Source organism: Centropristis striata, chromosome 15 (genome assembly GCF_030273125.1).
Source record: "Centropristis striata isolate RG_2023a ecotype Rhode Island chromosome 15, C.striata_1.0, whole genome shotgun sequence".
Taxonomy (NCBI): Eukaryota; Metazoa; Chordata; class Actinopteri; order Perciformes; family Serranidae; genus Centropristis; species Centropristis striata.
In genome coordinates, this window is record NC_081531.1 from 14790988 (window position 1) to 14817926 (window position 26939).

The following is a 26939-nucleotide window of genomic DNA, read 5'->3' on the forward strand; positions in this document are numbered from 1 at the left end:
ACCAACACAGCGCTGTTATGGTTTGGTCTCCCGGGAGCCAACGTACGATGAGCTTGCTCTAACGTGAATGTCTTTTGAGGTGACAGCCCGAGCCACATTGGTAACATTTCCTTTATAAAGTCAATGAGTGGCCGTGTCCCCTCTGCTCCCTCTCGTAATCCAAAGATATGCAAATTCTTCCTTCTCCCCCGGTTCTCTAGGTCATCGGCTTTTGCCTCCAGAAGCTGTTTCAGTTTCCCCTTGCGCCGTTTCTGTCTCATCAATGCGGGTCTCCGCCTGGTCAATGCGAGCTGTATTGTTCGCAACATCTTGTTTTATCTCATTAACTGCATCCTTCAGTGTCGCCAGAGTATTTGTCATACCCACCAGGTCCTGTTCAACAACATCGAATCGTGTCCCAAAGTCTGACCGCAGTGACTTAAGCTCGCTCAACACGTCTTCTATGCTAGCCATATTAGCACTCGCCGTGTTAGCATCTATACTGCTTGGAGGGCTCAACTGCGTTGGATTAGTGTCTGTCTTTCGTCCACGAGTGAAAAGTTCACACTGTTTTCCACCCACTGGTTTTGGCATGATCTCGTCGCTTCTTCTTTATGAGATGATCGCAGTTTTAAGGGTTTTTTAAAGAAAGAGTTAAAACAAGGTATCAGAGCTATGCCGCTATGCGGCCATCTTGGTCACGTCGTTCCGGAAGTTTTCCTACCTGGCATTTCTAAACGCTGATGCAACCCAGGTCATTGTAGTGAGCCACACATTTGAAGAACATTAGAAAAATAGTGTAGAAGCTAATAAAAAATGAAGGTTTGATGTTAAGATACTGGATTTTGGATGCTGATATTAATAACCAACGCCTGATAAATGTATGTTTTTGATGAAGATCTCCCTACTTTGGTTACTTGTGTCTGCCGGAACCTCTAATGTCTCCCTACAGAGTCAGCCCATTAAATTAAACTAAAATAAATGGGAAAAAAATGGCCCAATCCTAGTTAAAATGAAGAAGTTACCCATTAATCAGAGATGCTGGAAGGTGGAAAGCACAGATTCTCCTTTAAATCCTGAAGCGTTTAGGTGTGTGTGTGTGTGTGTGTGTGTAATGTGATCACAGCACTATGTCATGGGTTAGAGGTTTACCTTGTATCTTTAGGTCTGTTGTCTTGTAATGGATATAGGATATGTTTCATCCTGGAACAATGCAGATGCCACCGACTTGTCGTCAGTATTTGCTCAGGGCTTCCCCTAAAACCACGTCATTGTCTCAAGGAATGCCAAGTCCTCCGATTTCTTTGGCTCTTCAGGTTTATGTCAATGTGCTCTCCAATGTGCCAGTGTCACCTGAAGAAAGCCTTAAGAGCCTGCAAAAGTATATTTAGTGTGGCAACAAGCTCACCACCAGGATTGAGTTGCAAAATGTCATTTTCTTGACATTTAAGGAGCAAAAAGCACAGAGGCTATGTGAACGCCTGATAGGGAAAGTGATTTATAAAGACAGCCACAAAAATAGCTTCTTTATGTTTCAGTCCATATTGTTTTCAACCAAACGCTCTTTATACAGGATTCTAGTGTTTAATTCAGGGACAAAGAAATGCATGGACAGGCTATGTCGAAAGGTTTGAACATGATTAGTTGCTGTTCAAGTTGTCCGAGATATCATAGGGATAGGGATATCATTTAATTATACTATCACAGCCAGATAAGCTACCCAACGACCTAACTTCTCTGGCAACAGGGGGTCACCAGAGTCATTTTAGATGTATCGTCTAGTAACCTTGAATATCTGCTCCAAAATGTATGGCAATCCAGTGCAACTCTGATTGGGATGTTTTGAAACACGTTAAGAAAAAACAGAATGCTTCAAATTCAGAATTCAGTCTATTTATCAAAAAAGGTTTACCAGTTTTCTCAAAAAAATGTACTGTCTTTGTACAATTCTCAAATTAATATGTCAGAAATGATTAGCAAATGATCCTATTCAAATGTATTTATGTTTTAGACCACGTCCCAAGTTTTTTTCAGAGTCTGGGGTTGTAGATAATGCTGAATTAACAGATGCACTGCTAACATGGCTAGGAAAAATATAGTAAAACAAAATATTTTGTTGAATTCATTTACCATCAGATCACATTGTTAGATAATATATCGAGATATCTGGCACTGTGCCAGTCAGTTTCCTGTCACATCAGCTTGCATTCACATCTGCTGTCAAATTAAAATGAAGTCAGAATAAATCCAGTCTGGCTTTGATGGTGAAAAGACATCTCCGTGTTTGGCGTGTACATGTGCATATGAATATTCATGACGACCTCGGGGCTAACCAGAGCGGCTTTCATGGTGTTTGCCTCTTGTGCTAATGGGCTGTGCAGTGGAGCGGATATGGAATACATCTGGCAGTGTTTTTTTTTCTGATTAGCCTGTTCATTACTATAAACTATGCAGCCAGCTATAGTCTCAGATAGGCAGGTTATGACTGAAACTTTTCATATTTTCTCAGTCTTTTCAGCATAAAATCTGCGAACCAGGAGTCGTCAATGCCCAGTTCCTTTAGTTAAAACCATAAACGTTATATGCTTTTTAAAATGAACATTGTATGAAGCAAGTGGAGAGGATGTCTGTGTATGATATCATGCGCAGAACGGGATTATAGAGTCTTGTGTCAGTACGGCGTCTGTAAATGTTATCCCAGCCCCTGAGGCTCAACCACCAGTGCAATGGTAGACGGCCAGATTTTACTCACATTTCATGCTTTGTGTGGGACTCTCCCCCTCAGCTGATTCATAGCGCAGGCCTAATTATTTTTGTCTTTTACTGTTGTTCAGTTAGTGGTTGCGGGGCATTTGTTTGGCAGATTCCCCAGAGGGCTCATCTCTTTGTTTAAGTGTCCCTCAGGAGAACCAAGAGAGGCAGAAAATAAGCTGGCGGAGAAAAACCAGCAGCAACTGTTGATCGGACAGAGGAATTTCTCCAGAATATCTCCAGTCTGTAACATTGTAACACAATTAGGATTACAAATATTGGTCTTTTTTATTATCAATTTATACTTGATAATTTATTCAAACTTGTGAAAATTTTCCATCACAATTTTGCCAAGCTCAGGGTGACCAAAAAGATAATCAGTTTAGAGCTGCTAGCGAGATCAAACTTAACTAGGTTGTGACATTAATTCACTCCCACAACCTACTGAAAGCTATGAAACATGAATATTCAACAGATAATAAATAATAGATAACATACTAAACTAAGGAAATCAGTATATTTTGACCGAATCTGCAACCAGTGAATTTTGTGATTTTTTTGTTTGTTTTTAAATTACTTTAAAAAATCAACTAATAAACTAATTGATTAATTGACTGATTGTTTCAATACTAAACTAAGTCTAAATGGATTGAATCTGTGTGTAAAAAGTGTATTAAAAAGTATGTAAGTAATGTTTTTCTAATATGATACGTGAAGTATACATGTTTTCCTTTTAAGATTAAGATTAAGATTCCCTTATTCCAACAATGGGGAACACACCATGCTTAGGAGCAGTGGGCAGCACATTTCTGCATGCCCAGGGAGCTGTGTGGGGGTTTAGGTACATTGCTCAAGGGCACTTCAGTCCTGCGATTTGAACTGGCAACCCTCTAGTTACAAGCCTGATTTCTAACCTTTCCCATGACCATTTTTTGTCAGATATTTCCAAGATTAAGAATTAACTTTCACCCTCATTTTTTTTTCATGTAGGATTCAAATTTCTCAAAGGTAAATGTTGTTTAAAGCAGCCTATGAAAACCTCCTATAAAATAATTTATTCCATAACTGGCAAAATGGTGACTTAAAGGGATAGTTTTGGATTTTGGACATTAAGTTGTATGAAATACTTGCCAGTAGTGTAGTGGATGCAAAGCTACTGGCTTACCTGAGAGTTGCAGCTCATAGTGATATTACTTTGTCCTGATATGTACAAGGACCATTGTTTTGTGGTAGAATAGGTGACCTTTTAGTGTACACGTAGTTTGTAGTTTCATGAACCTGCCAGCTTGCCAGAACTTTGTATTCTATAAGCGGAACCAGCCAGAACGCTGACACCAGAGCTCGGAAAGTAAGCTGATAGCTTTGCATCCACTACACTACTGGCAAGTATTTCATGCAACTTAATGTCCAAAATCCCAAACTATTCCTTTAATCCCTCTATCAAATCACAGGAATAAGTAAACCAAATCCCAGCAGCTGCCAGCTAATAGTTTTTGATACTCATTGCTTTGGACATAGTACCAAATAATACTCAATAGGCTTGATTATCTTGTGACAGGTTGACTGGTGTTTAGGTAAAAGATGAATGTATTGAGATAAATCTGTTAAATAAGAATAAGAACCTCTTTTATTTATAGAATCTGTATGCATTTTGATTCTCTCCGGCTCACAGAAGTCATAAAGTAGACGTGTGGTAGGAATTTTAGACAAATGCCTTGCAGTCTGAAGTGAGATGAGCTGAATTTGAATTGGGTAAAGATCAAACAAATAAGCCTTTTTCAAACTGAGAAAGTCTTCAATATGGATTCCACAGCATGCAGAGGGAATAACAAGAGATTCTTTTTGAGTAGATGTTTGGTAATAACAGGGTTTACATAGTGACTCGTGGTGGGCTTTGTTGAGAAATGTCACAGATCTTGACGTGGGACGTGATAACAGGCTTTGTTCACAGATAAGAATCTGACACTGAAGGGTGATGTCCAAGTCTCAGACAGGATTTATTAAAGAGCCACGGTGCAGAGTTGACTTTTGGGGCAATTTAGTGGCTGCCAGACACTGCCTGTGTCTTTTGAAGACGTGTCTGATGAAAGCTGGAACGCGATCTACCTCAGCAGCTCAAATTTAGGGTCTGGAATCTGCCCTGTGGGTCTTCCTCCAAAACCAAGATTTTAGAATAAAGATGTGTCAAAGGCCTCAAACTAACACTGTCCCATGCACTCTAATAACTAGACTAAAGACTCTAAGTTAATGTGGAAAGCAGAACTGAGTATTAAAGTCAACAATAATATAAATGGATGATTTGATGACTTGCTCATTGTTGAAGTGTATTTCTTTATAATATACATAGAAACATCTAAAGTAATGAAAGTAAAGTTCAGAGTATAAAGTACATAGTGTGTCAATTTAATTCTTTATAGATGCATACAGTGTCAGATATACCTGGAAGTTCTCTGCTGATAAGTTATAAACAAGAACTTGGTCCAAAACCGTGTTTGTGAGTAATTATTTAGTAGCTGGAAAGAACTCAACATAATAAAACACTTGAATGAAAACCAAATAAAGACATCATGCTTACCATGATGGATTATCTAGCTATTTTGCAGCCAGAATTAAGCTCCAAACAAATTAAAATTGGTATGTGTGTCTGTGTACGCTATCACAGGCAGAATGGTTCGTGTGACCGAGATAATACCCTCAACACATTTGGGTTTTATTGGTACGGTCTGTGCAGGTTGGCTGGAACATTGTGTAGATATGTCTGCAGTCCGTCCGTTTGTCCATGCATTGAACACAAAATATGTGACGGTTAGTCATGATTTTGATGTTACTCTAACTGTATTGCAGCCTGCAGCCCAGGTCATAAGAGATAGAGAGAGAGATGGAGAGAGTGGGTCATGAGCCATTGCCCTCAACTGAGGTGTTGCACATAGAAGCCCTAGTCGTGTCACCGTCATGTCAAAATATCAGATTTGACATCTCATGAAGCAGTGAGAATAACTTGCATGTTGTGCTGCTTAATCTCTGCATGAAGGTGACGTATCTCTGAAGGTTGTCTTGCGTAACGCATTTGACGTAAACCGTAAGTGACTTTGTGTCCCGAAAAGTGATTTCTCGCTGCCTTAAATGCACCTCTCAACTGTGGTGGCAGAACAACCACAAAAGCTCCCAGCATCCCTTGAGGCGGAGATGAGAACATGAATCTGATCTTTGCCAAAGTCTCCCTGTAGTTCTTCTGACATCATGAGTGGGTGACAGAAGCAGACCCCGTTGTCAGACAGGAGTCATTCGAGGTGGTTTGGGCATCTGGCGTGGAAACCACCCACGGAGACCGGAGGAGCAGGATGAGGTTGCCGGGGAAACAGACGTCTGGGCATGCCCTTTCGTAAAAGTGAGCCTGACCTAGATAATTAACTGAAAATGTTGTGCATCTACTCTAGGCTGCAACACTGTTGATATGTTGAATGAGCAATTGTTAGTTTTCCGTTCTGAAAATGTGATTGTGGTTTATTTTCAACCACTTAATTGGCGTAAACCAACCTCGCTTTAGCTGAAAATAACAATTTTAATGCCATATTTTGTTGCCTTTTTTAGGTTTACGTGGCGACACTAAGTAAAGTTAAATTGGCTATATCATCTTATGCTTTTCTTTTCAGCAGACCTTTCCTAGAATTACATAAATCTGTCCTGAAGATGCATGTATCTACCACATAGTGTTTGTTTAAGTCCTCTGCAGAGGAGATTAAGTTGCAACATATGTCATATGTATCTAATATGCAGTCCTATTGGAATAACAGACCCCATCCAGAGTCCCATTTAATAAGTGATGGCTCCAGAAGTGCTGTTCAGTCATCACCTGCGTGATTGTGTCTCTTTAGATCCCTTAAGGTATGTTGGCTCGCTGCCTGCGTTAAGTCCAAAGAGCAAATTAAACAGTTTTTTTTTTTTTTTCAAAAAACATTTCCTAAAATACCCAAGTATGATTGTGGAGCAGAAAACCTGCATAAGAGATCTCTGACTCTGCAAAGCCCCCCGCAGAGAGGAGGAGTCACGTCGCCATGGGCTTCCTCCACCTCCAGCCAGCTTGGCATCTGCTGCCCAGCAGAGACCAGGAACAGTGATATCGACAGGCCTGAAAAACCCTGCTTGTGCTTATTAAAGGGAACATAACACATGGCCAATACTAGTGGAGGAGTAAGACACGCTTACACTGGCTCTATATGATTCATTTAGATTGTGATCTGTCATGTTCTTGAGTGGAGTTTAAAGACCACCAGTTCTTTATATCTCACCACCTGCTGAGATTGTCGTTTAGGTCAGTGATTGTTAACGACTCGGCAAGAACCAAGTGGCGCCTAATACCCGGCGGCAAGGACATAATGTTGGAACATCATACATTGTCACCCCCCCCCCCCCCCTCCCCACGCTCTTCTGCTAGCAGCCTGCACATGATGCATGGTGTGAGTTGAGTTTTTGACAGGTTTTGGTCACTACACTGGATAGATTTCCATCACTAATTCTAACCCGGTGCTGGAGAGGAGTGAGTGACACGGGCTGAGAGAAATCTGCTGTCAGCTAAAATCATGTTTCACATTACAACATTTAGTCCTCTACATTAAAGGAATAATTCACAATAAACCCCAAAGTGCCCCAAAAATGAATCCATCAGTGCAAACTAGGGCTTTTCCCAATGTCAGTTTTTTTTATGTTCCAAGCTTCTTTTGAGGTTTTTAAATGACACTTTGGAGTTGTAGAAAATGTTTGTGGCACACAAGTCTTAAACAATTCTTGGCAGCCACCAAAGGAATCTAATTCTACAAATAGTTTTATACTAAAAATATGATCTATTCTTTATCTGCAGAAATGTGGGTTTAAGCTGAATAAATAAACTGCAGCATTTGAATGTTAATAAAGAATTCAACTGTCAAGGTTATGAATGAAACTTCAAAATAAAGTTTAATACAGGTTTATGCCATGCTGTTTTTAGTTATGTCTAAAATGTAAATAAAACAGTACAAAATAATTTACTATTCCATTTAAAGACATATGTTCAGCTGAAAGTTATTTTATGTTCAAACTAATAAACCTTTTTTGTTTTTTTGTAAATATTCACTCTTAGGTTTACCATGTGAATTTGGGAAGTGATACATCTATATTTTTGCAATAAATATTGACTTGAAAATGTTTGTGCCACACAAATTGGAAACAATTCTAGAAAGCCACCACTGGAATCTAATACTACAAAGAGTATAATACCAATAATATTACAGCGGCCTAATCTTTATCTGCAGCTGTGTGAGATACTGGGTTTAAGCAGAATAAATAAACTGTGTCAATGTTATGAATGAAGCTTCAGACTACTGGTACAGCCCAAGTGCAAACATATTAAATGAAAGTCAGCAAAAAGGTTGTATAACTTCTGAAAAACTTTCTGAAAACCCCTGTGCAACATTATCCAAGTGTCTTGTTCAGCTTCTTGAAGGAACTGGCACAGCATGAGGCCTTACTGATGTGTTTTTAATAGTTTTTAGACAGTAATCGATGTCTTTCAGATGGATAATTAAACCACACCAGGCTATGGCATAGACAATGTAGGATCAATTAATTGTTGGGTTGGTCTTTTGATGAGATTGATTGACCAAAAGAGAAATATTGAATATATTTGTCTTGAATGGCTGCTGCAATGATTAAGTGCTGAACTTCTGTAAAGTTAGAGAACTTGCAAGAGAGATTTTTTTTAAAGAAAGGATAAAAGCATGGTCAAAATTGAAGCAGCAGAGGATGAAATACCCCGACTTCTAAACCCTGGATCCTACACTCCCCATAATGCCAGTTTTCTCAGCTCCTCCAGAACCACAGAGGACATTATACAACTGTTTCCACAGCTGAGTAGTTCTCTCCACAGTGAGAAAACTGGTCCTCATGTGTAAAATCAGTGGAGTGATCCTTTAATAGAAGGCAGTCATGCTGTCAAAGGTGCTGACGTGTTCGTCCTGATAGATGAAGCCTCACCTCAGAAGACTCTCTGAGCTGACCAAGAAATGAGCTGCTACTTTGGAACTTTGCTATAACTTTGTAAACTTCACTGAATAAACTTAATTTTTCAACTTTATTCAGCTTTTATTCAGCATTTTCAGGGTTATATTGCCTTCACATTCTCTGTGTAGACACCCACCCGTCGTTCAGTGGACTCAATCTGCCTAAAGCTTTTTTTGTGAGCATTTGATCACCTTATCATCTAAATGTTAGCTGATGGGTCCTGTACGTGTCTCCCTGAGCTGAATCGATTCTCATGTGCTCCTCAGGCTCAAATCTTGTGGTGAAAACTGAGTTTACGAGATGTTGTCGGCTGTTGTGGGTAAAGCAGTCCTGTTTTAAAAACAAATAAGAGATTATCTGTGAAGCTCAAAAGGTTGTTTTGTATCAACTCAGGAATCCTCGGAGTGTTCTGTTCATAAGTAAATAAAAAAGCTGACATACCTTTATTTAAAGATCTATAAACCCTATATGAACAGTACTACCACAACGCATCATAAATGGTTTCTTGCTATATTGTATGCAGATTTAAAAGCATTTTAAAGTATTTATTAAGCCTCTGAACCCCGATTAGTTTCAGTGCGTTTTTTTTTGCTCATATTTTACTCAGTGTGACCTCCTTTTGTCACTGCAATATGCAAGTCCTGCATCTTTATGAAAACAGCATAATTATGGCTAGAAGAAGGTGGAATTATATTTTGTCACTTGACTGTTGCTCTCAGCCGAGTGATTCACAACTTACAGTTGCGTTGTGGAGCACAAAATTTAATGTTACATCTGGTTTGTGCAAACAGTTTTTTATGCTAAATTTTATGAGACATGAATAAAGTAGTTTGATAAAACACTTTTTCAACCTCAGATTTGGTTATTGTTTTTCCTAATGCTAAGTGTTTGTGACACTTGATTTGTTCAAGGGCTGTCGGAACTTGAAATTCGCAGAGATCCTGTTTTTACAGTTTCTGGCTTCAGTAATGGTGTAATTTTCGTGATTTTTTTAAAGGAAACATGCCATTTAAACCTGCCTGAGGGTTGTCAGGTTCAGAGGGTTGTTACAATAATATACAGTGTTTTTTCCATAACTAAAACTTCTCCCATGACGAAATATTTGATGTTATTAGTACTTAGTTTTATCATATTATTATTATTATTATTATTATTATTATTATTATTATTATTATTATTATTATTATTATTAATATTATTATCTTAATATACACCAGCCTCCACTGATGTGTACTAGTTTGTAGCAAATATGTTTATATATGGTTAAAGTATATAAAGAGTTACCATAAAGGTGAAAGACATAATAATGGCTCTGCTCTATCTTTGGCATATTTGTGTTATTTTCAGTGCATTTCCTGGTTTGGCTGCAGTTCAGCAGGACATCAGGCTCTGTTTGGCTCTAAATGAACTGGCAGTACTTCATTCACTGACACTGGCATGCTGTTAAAAATCGCGAAGCAGCACATCAATCTCTTCTCTTCATTATAGACATCAAAACCTTTTCATATCTAAAAAAAAATCACATAAAGTGAAAGGACTGATCACACTGGAGGGGTATGAGGAAGTGCTTGGGAAAATGTCCTAATTAAATAAGAATAAGAAAAGCTCAAACACACAATGAGCATTTCATTACAGAGAAAACACTGCTTTGATTCGATTAAGCGGGTCTGACCGGAGCACGAGGAACGAACATCAAAAGCCTGTTTACAGACTTTAATATAATCACAGTTAATAGCACTCCATGTGTACCGTCTTGCGACTCGCCACAAAGCTGTGGTCGTCTCTGCCGTGCGATGACTGTTAGGAGTTGCCGGGTAATTCTCTAGGTCGTCTTAGCTCACAGATCAAGGCCGCTGGTCTGGATCTTTGAACTTGACATTTCAAAAGGGAGAGGATAAAGAGATGCTTAAATATCAAATCCTCCCCCACTCCCTCAGCCCTGATATTGGACGCTGTTAAAAGATCAACCACCTAATCAAAGGAGAGTGTTCTGAGTGGAGGATTTTCCCCGTGTGCCTGTCTGTGAATGTTAATTTATACATGTTTCAGCATAAAACTGGGTTATCTAACTTTTCTCTCATCTTGAGCTCTTGTGTGTACGAGTTCTTGTTATATTTTTAAAAAAATGTTTACGTTTGCCACATGTGTTAACTAATTCTGTGGCTTTTTGTTCAGTGTGTGGGTCACCACGGTCCCTTTGAACAGCAGTTTGCAACTCCATTGTGATGTTGTTTTTGTGTTGTATCATTCCCCTAAGTAGTTCTATTGTACTCAACAAGTTAATTCCTATGATCTGGGAACGCTGGGACATGAGATTTTTTCACAATTTGTTAAAAAGTAAATGAAATTAAGGACAATTTGATTGAAAAGTATTCCCTCGTTTGAACTGACTGTCTTAAGGTCTCAGAAATGTGATGAGTTCAGTGTCAAAAGTGACAAACAACGAAAATCTAAGCGGCATAAATGCAATCAGCAGATGTAAAAAGCTAACGTTAAGCTATAAACAAAATACACCACAGACAAATGACTTGAACATCACCACCACCAAGCTGGTGATTATATTTAATGTCCCCATCAACCTCTGTTCAAAACATGAAATTATATTAAACTTGTGTTAACCACAGACCTTTTTTTTTCGGGCATCAAACCAAAAACCAATTAAAATAACCAACTGACTTCAAGACCAGGGAAGTGGAGTTCCAAAAATGCTAACACATTTCCTGGTTTTAGGACTTATTCCTGCAGCACCTAATTAGGTCCACTAGTATTAAATACATATTGATAAGTGCAGCTGTAAGACCCAAGTTTATTTTGGAGTTATTTTTAACTATTAAAGCTATTCTAATCTTTGACTGAATGGTGAAACTTTAAACCCACCGAAATGCACTTTTCTATGTCTTTTATCCATTATTAGAGTATGTTTTATGTAAAGATTGGGTAGAATAATGAATTTGATTGACAGCCTGTCCGTTCAGTTGTATCTAGTTGGAAGCACAAATTGTGTTCAAGTTTCAGGCCAGTTGTGAGCATGAAGGATTATTTTGAAAAGAAAGAATACTAGAATGTTGTACTTATTGACAGCACTTGAACATGGCATGGGTTGAGAGGAAGTGCAAGATTTTTTTTTTATAGATGCACAGGTGTGTGTGAGAGGGAAATCAACAGGCATTTCATTGTGTGTGGTCCTGTGATAATACGCTTTTAAGTTACTCCTCCACCCCCTCTATACACACACACACACACACACACACACACACACACACCCCTATCTGCCCTCCTTCCTCTCCTCTCTCTGCTTCTACACTTCTTCCCACAAATCACTTGACAAATGAGCTGCCCACAGGTGTTGTTGGAGCGCCCCCTCCCCAGCTGCCCCTGTCCTCCACAGTATGGGAATGGGGGTTGGTCTTACTATTGTTCACAGCTGCTTGTGGCAATGTGAACCCCACCTCCTCCATCCTCCCCGGCCCAGCAGGACACAGTGCCACCCGACTACTGGGAATCCAGTCGTTACCACAGCACTGGCTCAAGGTCTTGGCACGTTTTGGCTCAGCGAATAAAACAAGTGGTGGATATTGTCTGCTGAACCCTGAGAACTGGAGCCTCCCAGTCTAGAGATCAAGATAAAGTAGGCGTAGAGCTGCTCACTGCTCTCATATCAAACAATGCAGCTGGTTATGAGTTCTGAACACAGATATATCATTGTGTTTGACATTGTGTCTGACAGTCTGCAGCCATGTGAGTCCAGTTAGAGTAAAAGGAGAAAGTGTTTATTACTTCCTTGAGGCGATTGCTGTGTTTTGGCGTGAAATACAGGGCAAGTTTGTTGTGAAAATACATGTGTTTTAGATCTGTGAGAGCCATCAATGAGGCTGCTGTGAAGGTGAACATGTTTTGAACCTTTGACTCTCTCAGACTGTGTTTACATGCACACAGCAACTGAGGCTATTGAGAGAAAACATGATATATGTGCTGTACAAATTGTCCTTACCTAACAAGAAGCAGCATAATGCAAAATAATCCACCAATTAAAAAATATTTGAACTGGCAAAACACAAGTTTTTATTGTGAAGCAGTCACAGGAAATGCAATGTGTTTGACTGAAATTTGACACTGTTGATCAAAAGTGTGTTTACAAAACGTTTACAAAAAGACAACAGTAATTTTTAGCCTTTTTATGACAGTAGATCAGTTTCAACAAACAAATTAATTTTCTCAGCTAAGTAATTAACTATATTAGATCTTGTGGTTGATGGAATTTCAGAATGATGGAAAAAATGCCAAATATTGCTATTGACTTCTTTATTAAAATGCCAATAGTTTGTCTTGCTACAATCTAATAGCACCAATTACACTTCTGCTCTAACACTGATATACCATTTAAGTGATGACGTCATAAAACATGACAACAGACATTCAAACTACCTACCCAGCCCCCGGTGACATATCCACCTCCCTAAAGCAGTCAAAATAGGGGAAACACTGCCTTAATATCGTTGGAAACCAATTATTGATTATCTCTTCAATTGTTGGTATATGATCTGAGCAGCGCTTAGCACAAGCCTACCACCAATGCAATTTACTGACGAATCAAATACGAGCACTGTATTTGGAAGGATAATATGATTGCTGCCGTGATAACTTCCCAGAGTTGTAAAGTCCTGTCAAGCCTTAAGCCCACATGTGCTTTGTTTGCTCCCCACCCCGTCCTCCTCCATACGTTTCCCTCCCCCACACTGCGATGCCTGACACTGTCTGGGCTGCACTCTCTTTAACCTGCATGTAATTTCCCATCACCCAGCCTGAGAACATCTATAAAGACGACAAATAATTTACTGATTAAGTAGACAAAACATTGACATCTAAAAGTCTAATCTGATTCAAAAATCTTTTTGTTGTTGGGTTTTTTTTCCTGTGAATCTGCCACCATGCTATAGTCGGGCAGCTGGAACGCTCCTAAGAAAGCTCAGTTTTAGTGATTTAGTTGATAAAATTCCAATCCAGGACATTCACTGACTCACACATACATACATGTACATATCAGTGGTTTTCATCTTTCTCTTCTATCAGAAAAGCTGCATGCATGCCCACTCAAACACAACAAAAAAACATTGAGCGCAAGCACTGATCCTAGAGCGGAAACTGGTCTTTTTAACAAGGCTATGGCAGTGATGGTAGAGGGATAAAAGCATAGTGGCATTAAATTGTTAGTGTGTTGACATTTTGCTGTATAATCAAACATTATCTTAACAGGCTGAATGCATTTACATGTAATCAAGTAAGCAAATCACTGATTTCTTAAATCTCATATTAACTAGACTAGTGCAGCGCCTGTAGGAAGTATGTATTCATATAGTGGGAGATTAAGTAGATTTTTCAATTATGGACAAATGAGGTTGTGTGTGAAAGCACACCATCCAGCACATACACATTGAACATTGACATTCGCTGGAAACTATTCGAATATTATTGGAAAATCAAACCTTGTAGCGCACTTTAAAACTCCAAAAGATAGGTAGGCTAAACAGACTTACAGATGAGATGAGTCAGGCGTGGAAATCCAGAGCGATTTGGGTTACTGACCAGGTGTAGGCCTATCACACAATGGGGCGGAGCTCCCCTAAAAGGCGTCCGATCGGAAACAGTGCAATGCCGCAACACGTCCTAGGTAAATGATATTTTGAAAAATGTATTCAAAAATCTTCAAAATCGAGGATGCACACCATCGTGCCATGCACAAGCCACATACGAAATCTTAGGTCAGTCTGACTAACGGTCAGCGAGATATGCCCTAGACACACACACACAAACACACACGCTTCTTGCTTTTATAGATAGATGAAGGGTTTAGGAGAAACCTACTTGTGCTTTTTACCCCTTAATGTTATTATTAGAGTTAAGAGCTGAAATTAGTCAATAAGTCAATCAACAGAAAATTAATCTGCAACTTTTTTCACAAGTGTTTTCCTGTTTATGTCACATATCAAGCAAAAAGGCCCAAATTATACTAATTTCATATTTTCAAATGTGTGCTTGTGTGGCCTTAATTTGTCTTATGTAATACTGAATTGAATGTATATTGTCTGCCAGACCAAAACAGCAATCTCAAGATTTTCTAAGTTGTTGTGATGTACATTTTTTAGACCAAACGATTTATCGAGAAACTAATTGGCAGGTTAATTGACAATTACAGTAGTTTTTAGTTGCAGCTTTACAATGGTGGCACAATCAACAATGATGAGTTTGTTTTAGTTTAGGTGGATCACCCATAAAAGAACTGTGCGTCATAATACTGCATAAGAAACAATGTCATAAAAACACAGCAGCTCATTGCATTGATGTTGCTGTCTCTCCCAACCCCCTTATCTGTGAAGTGTCACCTATCTGTAAATTTTCTTTCAACTGTACTTCAGCCATGCGCTTCCTTTTAAGGCTGAAATAACACATCTATAGTGCAAGGCTTTTGCCTACAACTGCATGGAATTGGCATGAAATGGGGGGAAACTTGTGGTTACCCGTAGAGCCCATTTTCATTCAGATATTTTGAGGTGAGAAGTTAAAGGAACCCCTTTGATAACCGCTACACCAGCTTTTCCAACACCAAAATTCAGAGCATAATGTGGCCCCCTTACCAGCAAGCTTACATGACTTGTTTGGCACGAGTGCACGAATTTAGCTTCTATAGTTTCATACGATACCAATATTTTCACACTAGCTTTATAACTGAGCCTGCTACAGCCTCAGTAGAATTGGCTGAGGCTGCTAATGGTCCCACGCTCTCAGAGGGCTATCATGACAATTTTTCCTGGACAGTAGACGACCGTGTGAAAGTTAAGCCATTCACTCCAAGCTTTATAAAAAAAGAATGGCTCATGTCAAACTCATATTGCACAGTGTTTCCTGCACTTAGGTAGCATCAAAGTTAGATATTAAAGAAATTAAGTATAATGTCTTAGTAAGATGTTGTTCCATCACACGCCAACAGCTTCAGGGCTCTTTGGCATGGACTCTTCAAGTCTCTGAACTCATCTGGAGGTTTGATCCTTCTACCTGAATATTTGTCACGTCCAGCTGGATCTGATCCAAGTTTCTGTCACAGCATCTCTAATCGCTGCCAACACCGTGGGGATCATATGGTCAGTTGTAGAAACATGAATGTACTGTCTGTGAGGTGATTGGAGCTCTGCCCATTTTCACAGGCAAGGTTGTCAGACTGTCAGTTCAAGATGGGTTTTGATGAGGGGGGTCTGCCATTGGAAGTGATATTATTATTATTTAATAAAATAATAAACAACACTGCTTTGGAGTCGTGTGGGTGTGGAGGGGCGGTGTAGGACTGGCCTGGGCACAGGGAGTAGCCTCTCCTCCTCATTAGCACAGCAGTGCACCTGTGATCACTCTGATATTCTCTTTGAGAGCATTAAGGTTCTCAGCAGGGGATTTGGGGGGAGGCTGGGGTTCGCCATTTTGATCCCGGTGAATTAGGTGTGGCGTGCTCGCCCGACAGCTCCCCTCATGTCTGGTGGATGGGATGAAAGCAGAAGAAGTGCACAAATAGGCCTTTGTTGTAGGACAGGCACAGCTCGAATGCTAATACAGTTGGATACAAACAGACACAGACCCACAAAACAATGCAAAAGGATTTCAAATAAATATGAAAATCTGAATGCACACATCCACAGAAATGGACGTGTTTGTGATTTCTCCTAATGTATGTGTTTGTGTGTGTGTGTTATAGAGGCGTAGCTTGCAATCAACATTAAATCTAATTGTGTACGATTTTTATGTAAAAACCCAGCCGACTCATCAAGCACAATGAGAGGGTGCATCAGAGAACATTCCCACTAACTAGATTCAGCCTGTTTGCATAAATGATTATTATGTGGTTGGGTATGAATACCAGAGGAATTAATCATCCTTCTTATTGTTTTTGTAGACTTTGCTTTTTTGCTTTCTGCTGCAGTGTCACTGTGTGGATGATTTAAACCAATTGCTCAATTTTTATGAAAGTTTCTGCAATAATTATCAAGTTGTTTATTTGATTCAATTAATGTTACGCATATTCATTAAGTTAAGGTCCACATCAAGATACTAAATGGCAGAGGAATGACTAAAGCTTGCAGGTAGATGATGTAAACTCCCAATTAAATGTCCTAGAACATCCTAAACGTAATGGCAGTGAAGTGGAGTTGATGAACAAGCAGTAAAAGACAAATGTGCATTAATCCAAGGACTGATTGGCTCAAGATATCACAAGCAGAGAGATGATTAAAATCAGATTAGATCAATGGTACTATATTGAAAATACCCACTTGGAGATACTCAAACCTTCAGAAAATCCTTGTTATTAATGTTGAGTTAAGTGGCCTGCAGTCAGCATCCTGTTGTTTGTGTACACTGGGCATCGGCCAAAGTGATGAGAAATACACAAGACTGAATGTGATTTGCCTGCCTCGTGTGATTTAACATTCTTTTATCATCACGTTTGGAAATTACTTCATCAGCTAATGTTAGGATGCTCACCTTGTCTTAGCACATGTTACAGTTAGCTAGTTGGTCACCCTGTGCTAGCTACTTTCATTGCAAAAGAGTTGGCAACACTGCCTCAGGGTCTGTTTTGACCCCCCAAACCCTCCAGAAAAAGTTCTGTCAAGAACACTAAATTGCTGTATTTTTTTGTTGTTGTACATAAATTATTTTGCATTTATCAGAAACCCTGCATACAAAGTACATCATGTTGGTTTGGTGGTTATAAGAAAATAGTGTGGACTGTAGTGATGCTGGGAACATATATATATATATATGTATATATATATATATATATATATATATATATGTATATATATATCCAGCTTATGCATATTTACTGTCTGTATCTACACTGTCAACTATTCAATAAAGTGCCAAGACAGAGTACTGATTATGCCAGATACTCTTATAACAGTGACTTTAAAAAAAATCCAAAGTAAGCAGAGCTTGTGGTGTCTGGAGATTGAAATGGAAGTGATTATCTCGGGCCCTCCCTTTCTGCTGGATGGTTGAAGGAAAGCTGATTTATTTGGCACCTAGTTTGTGGCTTTCAGTGATTTTCAGCACCGTGATGATGACCACAGGAGCTGGGATAAGAAGGCCTTTGTTAGAATACAGCAGCAAGTCAGCTTGCTGTCGTCAGAAGTTTGATTGGAAAAAAGGTCTCCTATTTATAGTGTTAGAATAACATCTGAGGCCTCATACCTGGAGCCTCTAACCTTAATGTCTCGTCTTTCACACACTTTAATATGAGACGAAGAAGGAATCACTGCTGTTTCCAGATTCTGTCTGCTGCAAAATGTCATTTTGTCCACCTTGAGTGAAGTAGGATCACTCCACATGTTGTTGAATGTTAGATTAATCAATGGAAATGGTTCAAAAGCTGCAGATATTTGTTGTGACGTGATGTGGTTGTTGATAGGACAGGATGTGATCCATACTTGTGGTCAGCGTTTTGTCCAAGCATACCAATCCATTTAGGAAAAGAAAGGACATCCAATAATGTGTCCTTGAATTGATATGCATGTTTGAAACAGAAACCATAAAGAAATGTAACCAGTGTTTTCTCCAGAACTGTAGCATTGTGGTCAGGGGTCTTTCTGGACTGTTGGACTGCAGTTGCTCACATTTCCAGCAGTAGTTTTTCAGTGACTGACTATATTCAGCCACTATCCGGTACTAGATAACGATTAATCCACAGTTTTTATACTTGGACTGGGTCTGTTTTTGGTAAGCGGAATGACTAGATACTAAATCTGTGTTTTATTTCCATGTTGTTAGCTGTGGGGTCGGGTTCCTAGCAATGAACTAAGCAACACGACTGCTTAATGAGTATTTAGGAAAATGTTTTAATACAGGCTCAGTCTCCAAATTAGTTTTTGTTCTGCTGATAGCTAAAGGAAACCCCCCTTGATGTAGACACAGTGTTTAGCCTGTTGACCTTTAATTAGTCATCCTGTGGCAGCGGAGCAACCTGCATGCAAGAGCCCAACAGCTCTGGAGGGGGTCTATTGATGGGTAGTGGATGCAGAGGAACAAGCCACACTCACTGCTGAACATCAGATACAAGCATAAATAAAACATTCATGTTGCTCCTTTAATGAAGTCTCACCCATCGGGTGTGATGATGAAAAATTAATGCAGCTGCTGAGAAAGTTGCTAACCAGCGGGGATGATTAGCAATTCTTTAAAAACCAAGTGTTGGCGCACTGTTTGTTGGAGGTTCGAAGATGTAGTAAAACCCATAAAATCAGTAGAGAAACATTCCCATGATGCGGGTATGCAGGCAAGCTTTTCAGTCTCAACAGATTTCTTTAATTCAGCGTGGGCTCAGAAACATAGATCACGTTTTGTTGACACATTAAATTCAAAGACGATGTGAAGTTGTCTGCAAGTGCAATGTCAGCACTGTTTTTTATAATTATGTTCACTGGAACTTGTTTTGACAAATATACAACTAAAAAGGCAGTCATGCTTTTTTTTGGTAAATTTTGTTAAGACTATTACATTTGGTGAAAAGCGCAATATGACTTACTAAGACAAGAAACTTAAAGTTTAAGACTGGCATTTGTGTACAAAGACTTGAGACTTACTTATGCCTTGCAAAACACTGGTACCTATCAGTCTAGCCTCTTGGGCATGTTGAAATTTTGATAAAAGTTTGATTAATTGTGTAGCCCTACACAAAGCTAAAGATGTGTGAATAAAAGGGCAGTATCAGCGCCACACATTTCTCATAGTCTTACCCTGAGTGAGTCCACTTTGACAGTGATCATGAAGGGCCCTGACCTGGAGCTGTGATATGCTCTGCTGCATTAAAAGGGGGATCACTGATGCATAAAGTGGTGCCTTTGAGGAGATTTGCAGCACTTCCTTATCTCTATATGTGAAAGAATAAATCCTGGACCTTTCACTGCTACTGACTGTCACTTAGGGAACAGGCTGCTGGGAGATTTGTGCCAGATGCTGCCTCTGAAAGCACAGACAAGGACAAGGAGCTCTCATCTCCTGTGTGTGTGTGTGTGCGTGTGTGTGTGTGCATGCTCTTTGATGTCAGGCAGTACACAGTATCCCCCAGGTGTTCGACACCACACCGCAGTTGTGTATTGAGAAATCCTCCTCCCTGTCATCCACACTTACATGCTAGCTTTTTACACCCTCCACTCTCCGAGGGACCCTCAGTGTCCACACACAACTTTTATTCAGACGTCCTGAAAAAGTCTGAACCACTGATCCTCTTTATATTTCCTCTTGACTAGTTTTCTCTCCCAGAATGTATCATGTGGAATAAAATTTATGACATTACATATGCAGAATATGGTGTGTCTTTTAATATTCAAACCCCAGACAGCATTCACTTGAATCATCATATTTTCAAGTTGTCCATCCATACAACTCTCCGTCTCTACATGCATATGTCCCATTTTTATGAATTCAAATATCTCACAAGGGAATTTCTTCAAATTTGGTACAAATGTGCACTTTGACTTGAGGATGATAGATTTTTGTATTTAAACGCAAGGTCACTGATCATGAAACACATTTGTGGCCATAATTGAAGAAGTTGTACACTAAGTATATCATCATTTTTCACAAATGTCTAAAAGGATGAAATGATGACATATTTTTCTGAAAGGTCAAGATCAGCTTCAGTATGACTTCATAATTGTCATTTTCTGGTCATTATTCAAAGACATAACTCAGAAACATTGTGACTGGTTACTGAATTGGTGACACTAATCATAGTATTCCACCTTGATACTGGGGGGTTTAATTTCTATATTATATATTCTCTTCTTTCCAAAAATCAGCCTGACGTATATTGGACTTTTTAGGGTTTGCAGATATCTTATTGTAGGACTTCTCAGAAACATTCAGTTGTATTTCATGGCCCACCAGGCATGTGAAGGATTAGTGAGTAAATGAGGCGGGTTTGTTGTGTCAGAGGTGATTTGAACTCTTATCAGTGGTGGAGCTGCAGATCTACTGCAGACTTAAGCTGACAGCCTTAATCAAATGGGAAAGCCAATAATGGTGACCACTGTAGTTGGCGTCCGTGGGTATTGTCTCTGCGTTAGGCAGATAATGAGCGACTGTATGCAAAGGCTGTCCTGGAAGTATCCCTCTCATTATGTGTGTTATTGCCTGGTTTGTATTGTGAGAGTCTGTCTCTATTTGCATTGAATGGAAGGACAGGAAACCAATTTGTTGTCCCCCTTAAGTCTCCTAATTCTGTCTGTATCGCCTCTAACATGGTGTGCTTGCTCTATAAACATTTTAGCGAGGTTAGAGTGCTACATAACAGCATAGATTATTTATTTTAAAGCTTATTAAGATGCAGTAATACTCTAAACACATGAGATCATTACCAAGAAAACATTTGTGGCAGAGGTGAGACCAGCTGAAATGCTTGAATGGAGCTTTTTTTTTGCATAAAAGTAGCGCTGCAGCATCATCTTGGCTTCTCTGTGGTAGCATTGGTATTTATGGGATATGTGGTCTTAATCTTGAGAAAGGCTGAATTGTGTTTGGTCAGTCTTTCTTTTTCTTTTACCCAAAACCCTGATGATGTTGTTGAAGAAGGAGGGGAGGTTGAATGAGACAGAAGAACAGAAGTGGGGAAGGATTTTTTTGTTTTGTGACAAAAAAAGTCAGCATCTGTTGCACAAGACGTGGCCTGATACATTTTATCCTGCAGGACATGAACCAAATTTCTTGCCGTTCCATTTTTGTGGTTGTTAGACATTTCACTCAAAACCACAAATGTCAGGAGATCATCACAGTCATGAGGTTACCTCATCTCAGAACAATGAGCGTCTGTACACAAAAATCAGTCAATCCAACCAGTTGTAGATATTGGACAGGATAAGTGAAACATGACCAGATAGTGGTTCGAGAGGACGTCAGGAGATAACTAAAATCAGTATGCTTCGTCCTTTTGGGAACATGGATGCTTTTATGGAAATTCACGACAATCCAGCTAATGGTCTTTTAGAAATGACAGTCTGTAGTGGACTGACTGATATATTATCCAGAGCCATGTCTAGCATGACTAGAAGTATCAAGTACTCAACGTTGACGTTGCATGTCTTTAGTCACTAAAGTGATTTAAATCATCTTTGCCAGTTTACGTTTTTATTCAAAGTTCTTGTACAGCTGCTTGTGTTCAGACATCAACATTCAGAAAAGTTTTGCTTTAAATGAACAACGGGGTTCTGCAGAAGAGGCATCTATATTGCTTTATGCAAGGTACTGAAATCATTTTGGTATTGGCACCAAAACATATAATAAATTGGCACTAGTTTTGAACGATTCCCAGCACTGCTGTGTCTACTGGCACGATGGCAGCACTGATATCTGGATCACAAAGGAGAGACGGATTTAGGAAAGGAGAAGAATTGAGCACATTCAAAAGCTAGCATTAACCCTCTGAACCCCCAGCAGTTTTAGGGCGTTTTTTTTTTTTTTGCTCCTTTTCACATTTTACTCACTGTGGCCTCGTTTTTCAATGCAATACAGAAGTCTTGAACCTCTATTGAAACAGAACAGTCATGGCTAGAAAGGGAGAATTCTCCTCCGGTTAAAATGCCACAAATCATTAAAAAAGCAAAAATGCAAGTTGAATTTCTTTGATGATTTACTTTGCAAAAAGTAAAAATTTAATTAAAAAAACAAAACAATTTTACAACCACTTTTGCCCTCTTTCTGCCCTGTGTAAACAGCCTACAGTTCAGTCCAAGTTTCACTGAATGTTTGTTACGCAACTGTTGATTTCTGCTGAGTCACTTATTGTTCCCTATTTGTTCTGAGGAGCGTAGAATTTGTTTTGTTTTTTCCTGAATCTGGTTGTTGCAAAAGCTTTATTTTTTAAGTAATGTAAAATAATATCATTTTACTAAAATATCACTATTCTAAGCTTAGATTTTTCCTGACGGAAGCTTTTGATTAGTTGAAGGACTATTGGACATTTGAAATCTAACAATAATTTCAATGGTTGGTTTTATTTATGGTTTTATTTAATCCATGTGACTGGGGATTTCCACCGGGTGCGTTACGGCCACAGAACGGCTTTGCCGCGGTTTTCTCCGTCTTCTGCCCAGCGTCAATTCACACCGGGCGCGTTAGGGCTGCGGAGCGGCAGCATAGCGAGCCAGCCATATACATGTGAGATAACAAGAACACGCGATAATCCTGAACATGCGGGAGACCGCAAGATCCCGTGATAAACTGTGTGTATAAAGTAAACAACAACAAAAACCAACAGCTTACTTTGCTTCTCTGACGTGGAAGATCTGTTGATCTATCCAAACAATGTGTTCTGTCATAAATAATTGTATGATGTTCCACTTCGACAATCAGTCTCTTGTCGTCGATGTTGCCGATCCTCTGAGACCCTTTGATTGATTAATTGCTGATCTGGTGCCTCGGTCATAACATGTTGATGTGAAGTAGTTTTAGGCTGCGTATTGTGTTTTATTTTGAAAGGAGTGTATTACGTTGATTCTGAGTTGGACCTCCTGTCTGGTGCGATCTGCTCTGTTTAAATTTACGACGTTTAGCAACGGCTCGCAGAGAAAATAGAAAAACTACCTAATGCTCGCGGAGCGGAGAGCCGCGGCTGGGACGTTGCTCTCATTGAGTAGAGTGGCAGCGATCAGCAACGGCAGCTTGCAGCTGTTCCGCGGCCGTAACGTGCCCGGTGGATATCAGGCTTTACTGTTACTTGAACAATGATATAATAATGGTTGCATAATGGATAGTGCCGCAGCAACATTTTGTGAAGAAGTAAGTCTTCATTTGAAATTAATTAGTGTCTGTTGTTGAACAGGGAACGTCTCGACCTGCCCCCTTCTGTCGCTCATTTCTCCGACAGACCAAGTCATTTGAGGTCCTGTTGTCAAATACAAGCCTGATCCTGTCAACACGTCCAAACATTCTGGAGTGGTGTGTGTTGTTTTTTTTTTCTGAATGAATTAGCTCTGTATCACTCCGACACAGACAGCAGACAGCCATAAATATATGCACACATACACACACACACACGCAGGGAACGGTTTTGGTTGTCAGGGTCCACAGATCATGGGTCATGTGTGCTTGTGCTTTAGTCCATGCAGCATAAAGTCACAACAGGAACAGATAAGACCGGTCCCAGGTTGGCTTTGGAAGCCAAATCCCCAGCAACCCCCCAGTGCTAATCGGATTAGCTGAAAAGTTAGCAGCGCAGCCCCAAAGAGACGCAACATTTTTTACACTGACTTCTGTGACATTATTTTGCTCTCCAGCCTCTATAATCTGCTTCTTGTCTCAAAGCCGTCTCACATCATCTCTGTCACGGTAAACAACAAGTTCAGTACATGATGAACTGTTTTTAACCTTTACTTCAGGGATGGAAAAGTATCTTTTGGCTGACTGGTGGGTGTGTATGCATGCATGTGTGTGTGTGTGTGTGTGTGTGTGTGTGTGTGGGGAGGATCTGGTCCACCCAGGTGGGGGAACAATGGCGTGCCCGTTGTCTTAAAGGAATGGTTGGCTGAGCATAGGCCCAGGCAGAGGAGGGAGGGACAGAAAGAAAAAAATGAGTTGTGAAAATGATTGGTGCTGAGGCGGGGGGAGACAGAGCAGTGACGGGGGAGCAGCCGGCTGAATGGGGGCAGCAGGGTGGCAACTGGACTCTTAAAGCTCTTTTCATGCTTGGTCTGTTTCAACCAACGCTGAAAACACATATGAGGACAGTGAGCCCAGCCCTTGCTAATTGTTTTTCCTTTATTTTTTAAAACTGTTTAGTGGGATGCCCCTTTTTTGCTCTTTATTATCTGGTAACACCAAATTTGCAATGTTTTCTACATAAACAGCTGCACAGTTTGTGGTTTACATTAGTGTCCATAAACCAAATTCAACTGGAAAAACAATAGGCGAAGTAGTTGCCCCCTAAATCAAAACTCTTCTTATTGGCTGCACTATTTCTCCATCTTGAATGTTTTGGTGTGAGTTTCAGAGTGTTGGAGATATCGGCTGAAAAGATGTATGACTTGTTTCAAATGCATTGGAACTATATGGCACTGGGCTTGTGGTGTTCCTAGAAATCATACCCTGGTTACTCGAGATAATCCACAAACCATGTTGGGAGAAATTTCATGTAGGAACTATCTTCCTTCTAGGAGAGTTAAACTCTAGTTCCATTATATTTGAAAAATAAGCTAAAGCAGAAGCAGGCAAGTTTAGGAAAAGAGGTAACACTAAAAAAGTCCAAACAAACACTTGACAGAGTCAATCAGCTGAACATTAAACTGTGACAGTTACAGTGTTATGAGCAGAGGAGGGGAGGGGAAGTATCCATTACCATCTTGCATGACAGCTCCATACCAGATTAAACTGAGAAAATGGACTTTTTGTACCATCTTGTTCGTCTTTGTCACTGTTGTGAGCTGGCCCCTATATAACCACAGCCAAGTCCAAAATGGATGAAAAAGCACTTGGCTGTCTGAGTCAACAGCCCAGTGTCAAACTGGCTGGCCTACCCATGCCTGCATTCCCCCGATGATGCCTAGGGAACTGGTTTTCTGGCCAAGATGTGGTTTTGTGGTTACAGTCAGCCAGGCAGAAGAGATGAAAATTATGCCATGTGGACAAGAAGCCTTTTCTTCTTTGTTCTGCTAACATGGCAGACTGAGTCCAGGTTGGCCTGCGAAGAGAGTCAGGCGTCTGCCAAACACAATGCACTTCAGACTTACATTGGGGTTCAAGGTCAAAATTAGAATTAGATGTAGTCACAGTAAGGGAAAACACATTCATGGTGAGATGCCATTTTCACTGCGGTTTTATTGTTTTAAATGGTTCATGAATAATGTGAATAGCATTGCACAGTGGCTGCAGAAAGCATGACGTTGATTGATGTGCGTGTCTGTGTGTTTTTCAGCGTGGGCCACGGTGAATGTGACTATGCATGAGGGTGTCGAGGTGTACCTGGGTGACTCGGCTCAGATCCCCTGCCAGTACAGCTTCACCGACGCTGACAGGCCCAGCTTTGTCATGATCCAGTGGTTTGTGGTGAGTACAGCTGGACCCACTGTGAAAACTGACACTGCCTGTCTGAAACTATCCAACTGCTCATGTATAGAGTAGGGCTGCCCCTTTAAAGTCAATAATTTGAATCATGTTCAGGGAGCTCAGTTTCATGTTGTAGCATCAGACCTTTTTTATTTCCTTAAAATAGATTAAATAGGAGGATAAAGGCTGGCTACAAGGACTTGTTAGACCACTGAGTCTTAATTTGTGAATCATTGGTTTTGTGCCCTATCAACTGCCATTTACATTTTCAAATTATTTTTTAAAGACTGGCTAGACTGTGTCAAGTGTTTCATTATTGTAAATCTTTTTGGGAACATACCACACTAAGGTAGGGATACTAACCTATTATACTACTTGTATAATTATTTCTTAAGAGATTACCCTTGTTAACCAAATCTTAAACCCTTAACCGAGAAGATTAGAGCCTCACACACAGGGGTTAACGTGCCTGAAAGCTGAAACAAAAACTTGATGCAAAAAAAACAACACTCAAAATGAACACTTGCCCTTTCCCTGGGAAGCGGAATGCTTCATGTAGTTGTCCAATCAGGGAAGTAAAAGATAAATGTGATGTCTAATGTGAAAATAAACTGCGTAGCATGTACTATGTTGCTGAAGCGGAGCTTTTCCATCGGAGTTGTGTGCGCAAATCTATCATGTGGACACTATAGAAGTTAAAAATGTTGTATATGCCACAATTTATTAATGTTTATCTTCTGCATGTGAGAAGATAAACTTTTTTTGTCCAGAAGCTAACCAATGTGTTGTTCTAGCAGCTGCTTTGATTCGTATCCCGTAATCCAGCTTTGAACTGTCTTTTTTAGAGACTTTGTATGATAAATCCATAATGATGAATCAGACACTGAATATCTTTTGTGATTATCATTTTTTCCATATTGAAAACAGTTGTTAGCCATCCACTAGCAGTCCATGATGCCTTGAGTTGAGTCTGTCGACCAATCATAGACTGTATAGCCCATTTACGTTACCATGCAACAAACTTTTAAAAAATATTTTTTTAGGTGTTTAACTGATAGTATAAATTGGCAGAAATTCTTATTACAGTTAAACGGTTT

The 26939-nt window shown here is 39.7% G+C and overlaps 1 protein-coding gene across 3 annotated transcripts in view; it reads left to right on the forward strand.

Annotated features, from left to right (window-relative positions):
• The window catches only part of mcama (melanoma cell adhesion molecule a), a 55784-nt gene that overhangs the window by 15922 nt on the left and 12923 nt on the right, over positions 1-26939 (forward strand). For all 3 annotated transcript variants that reach the window (XR_009395738.1, XM_059352292.1, XM_059352293.1), the window contains exon 5: positions 25712-25842. Coding sequence is in view for 2 of the 3 variants with exons in the window: in XM_059352292.1 (XP_059208275.1) it covers positions 25712-25842 (131 nt within the window). In the remaining variant the exon portion in view is untranslated. The remainder of the gene's footprint in view (positions 1-25711; positions 25843-26939) is intronic.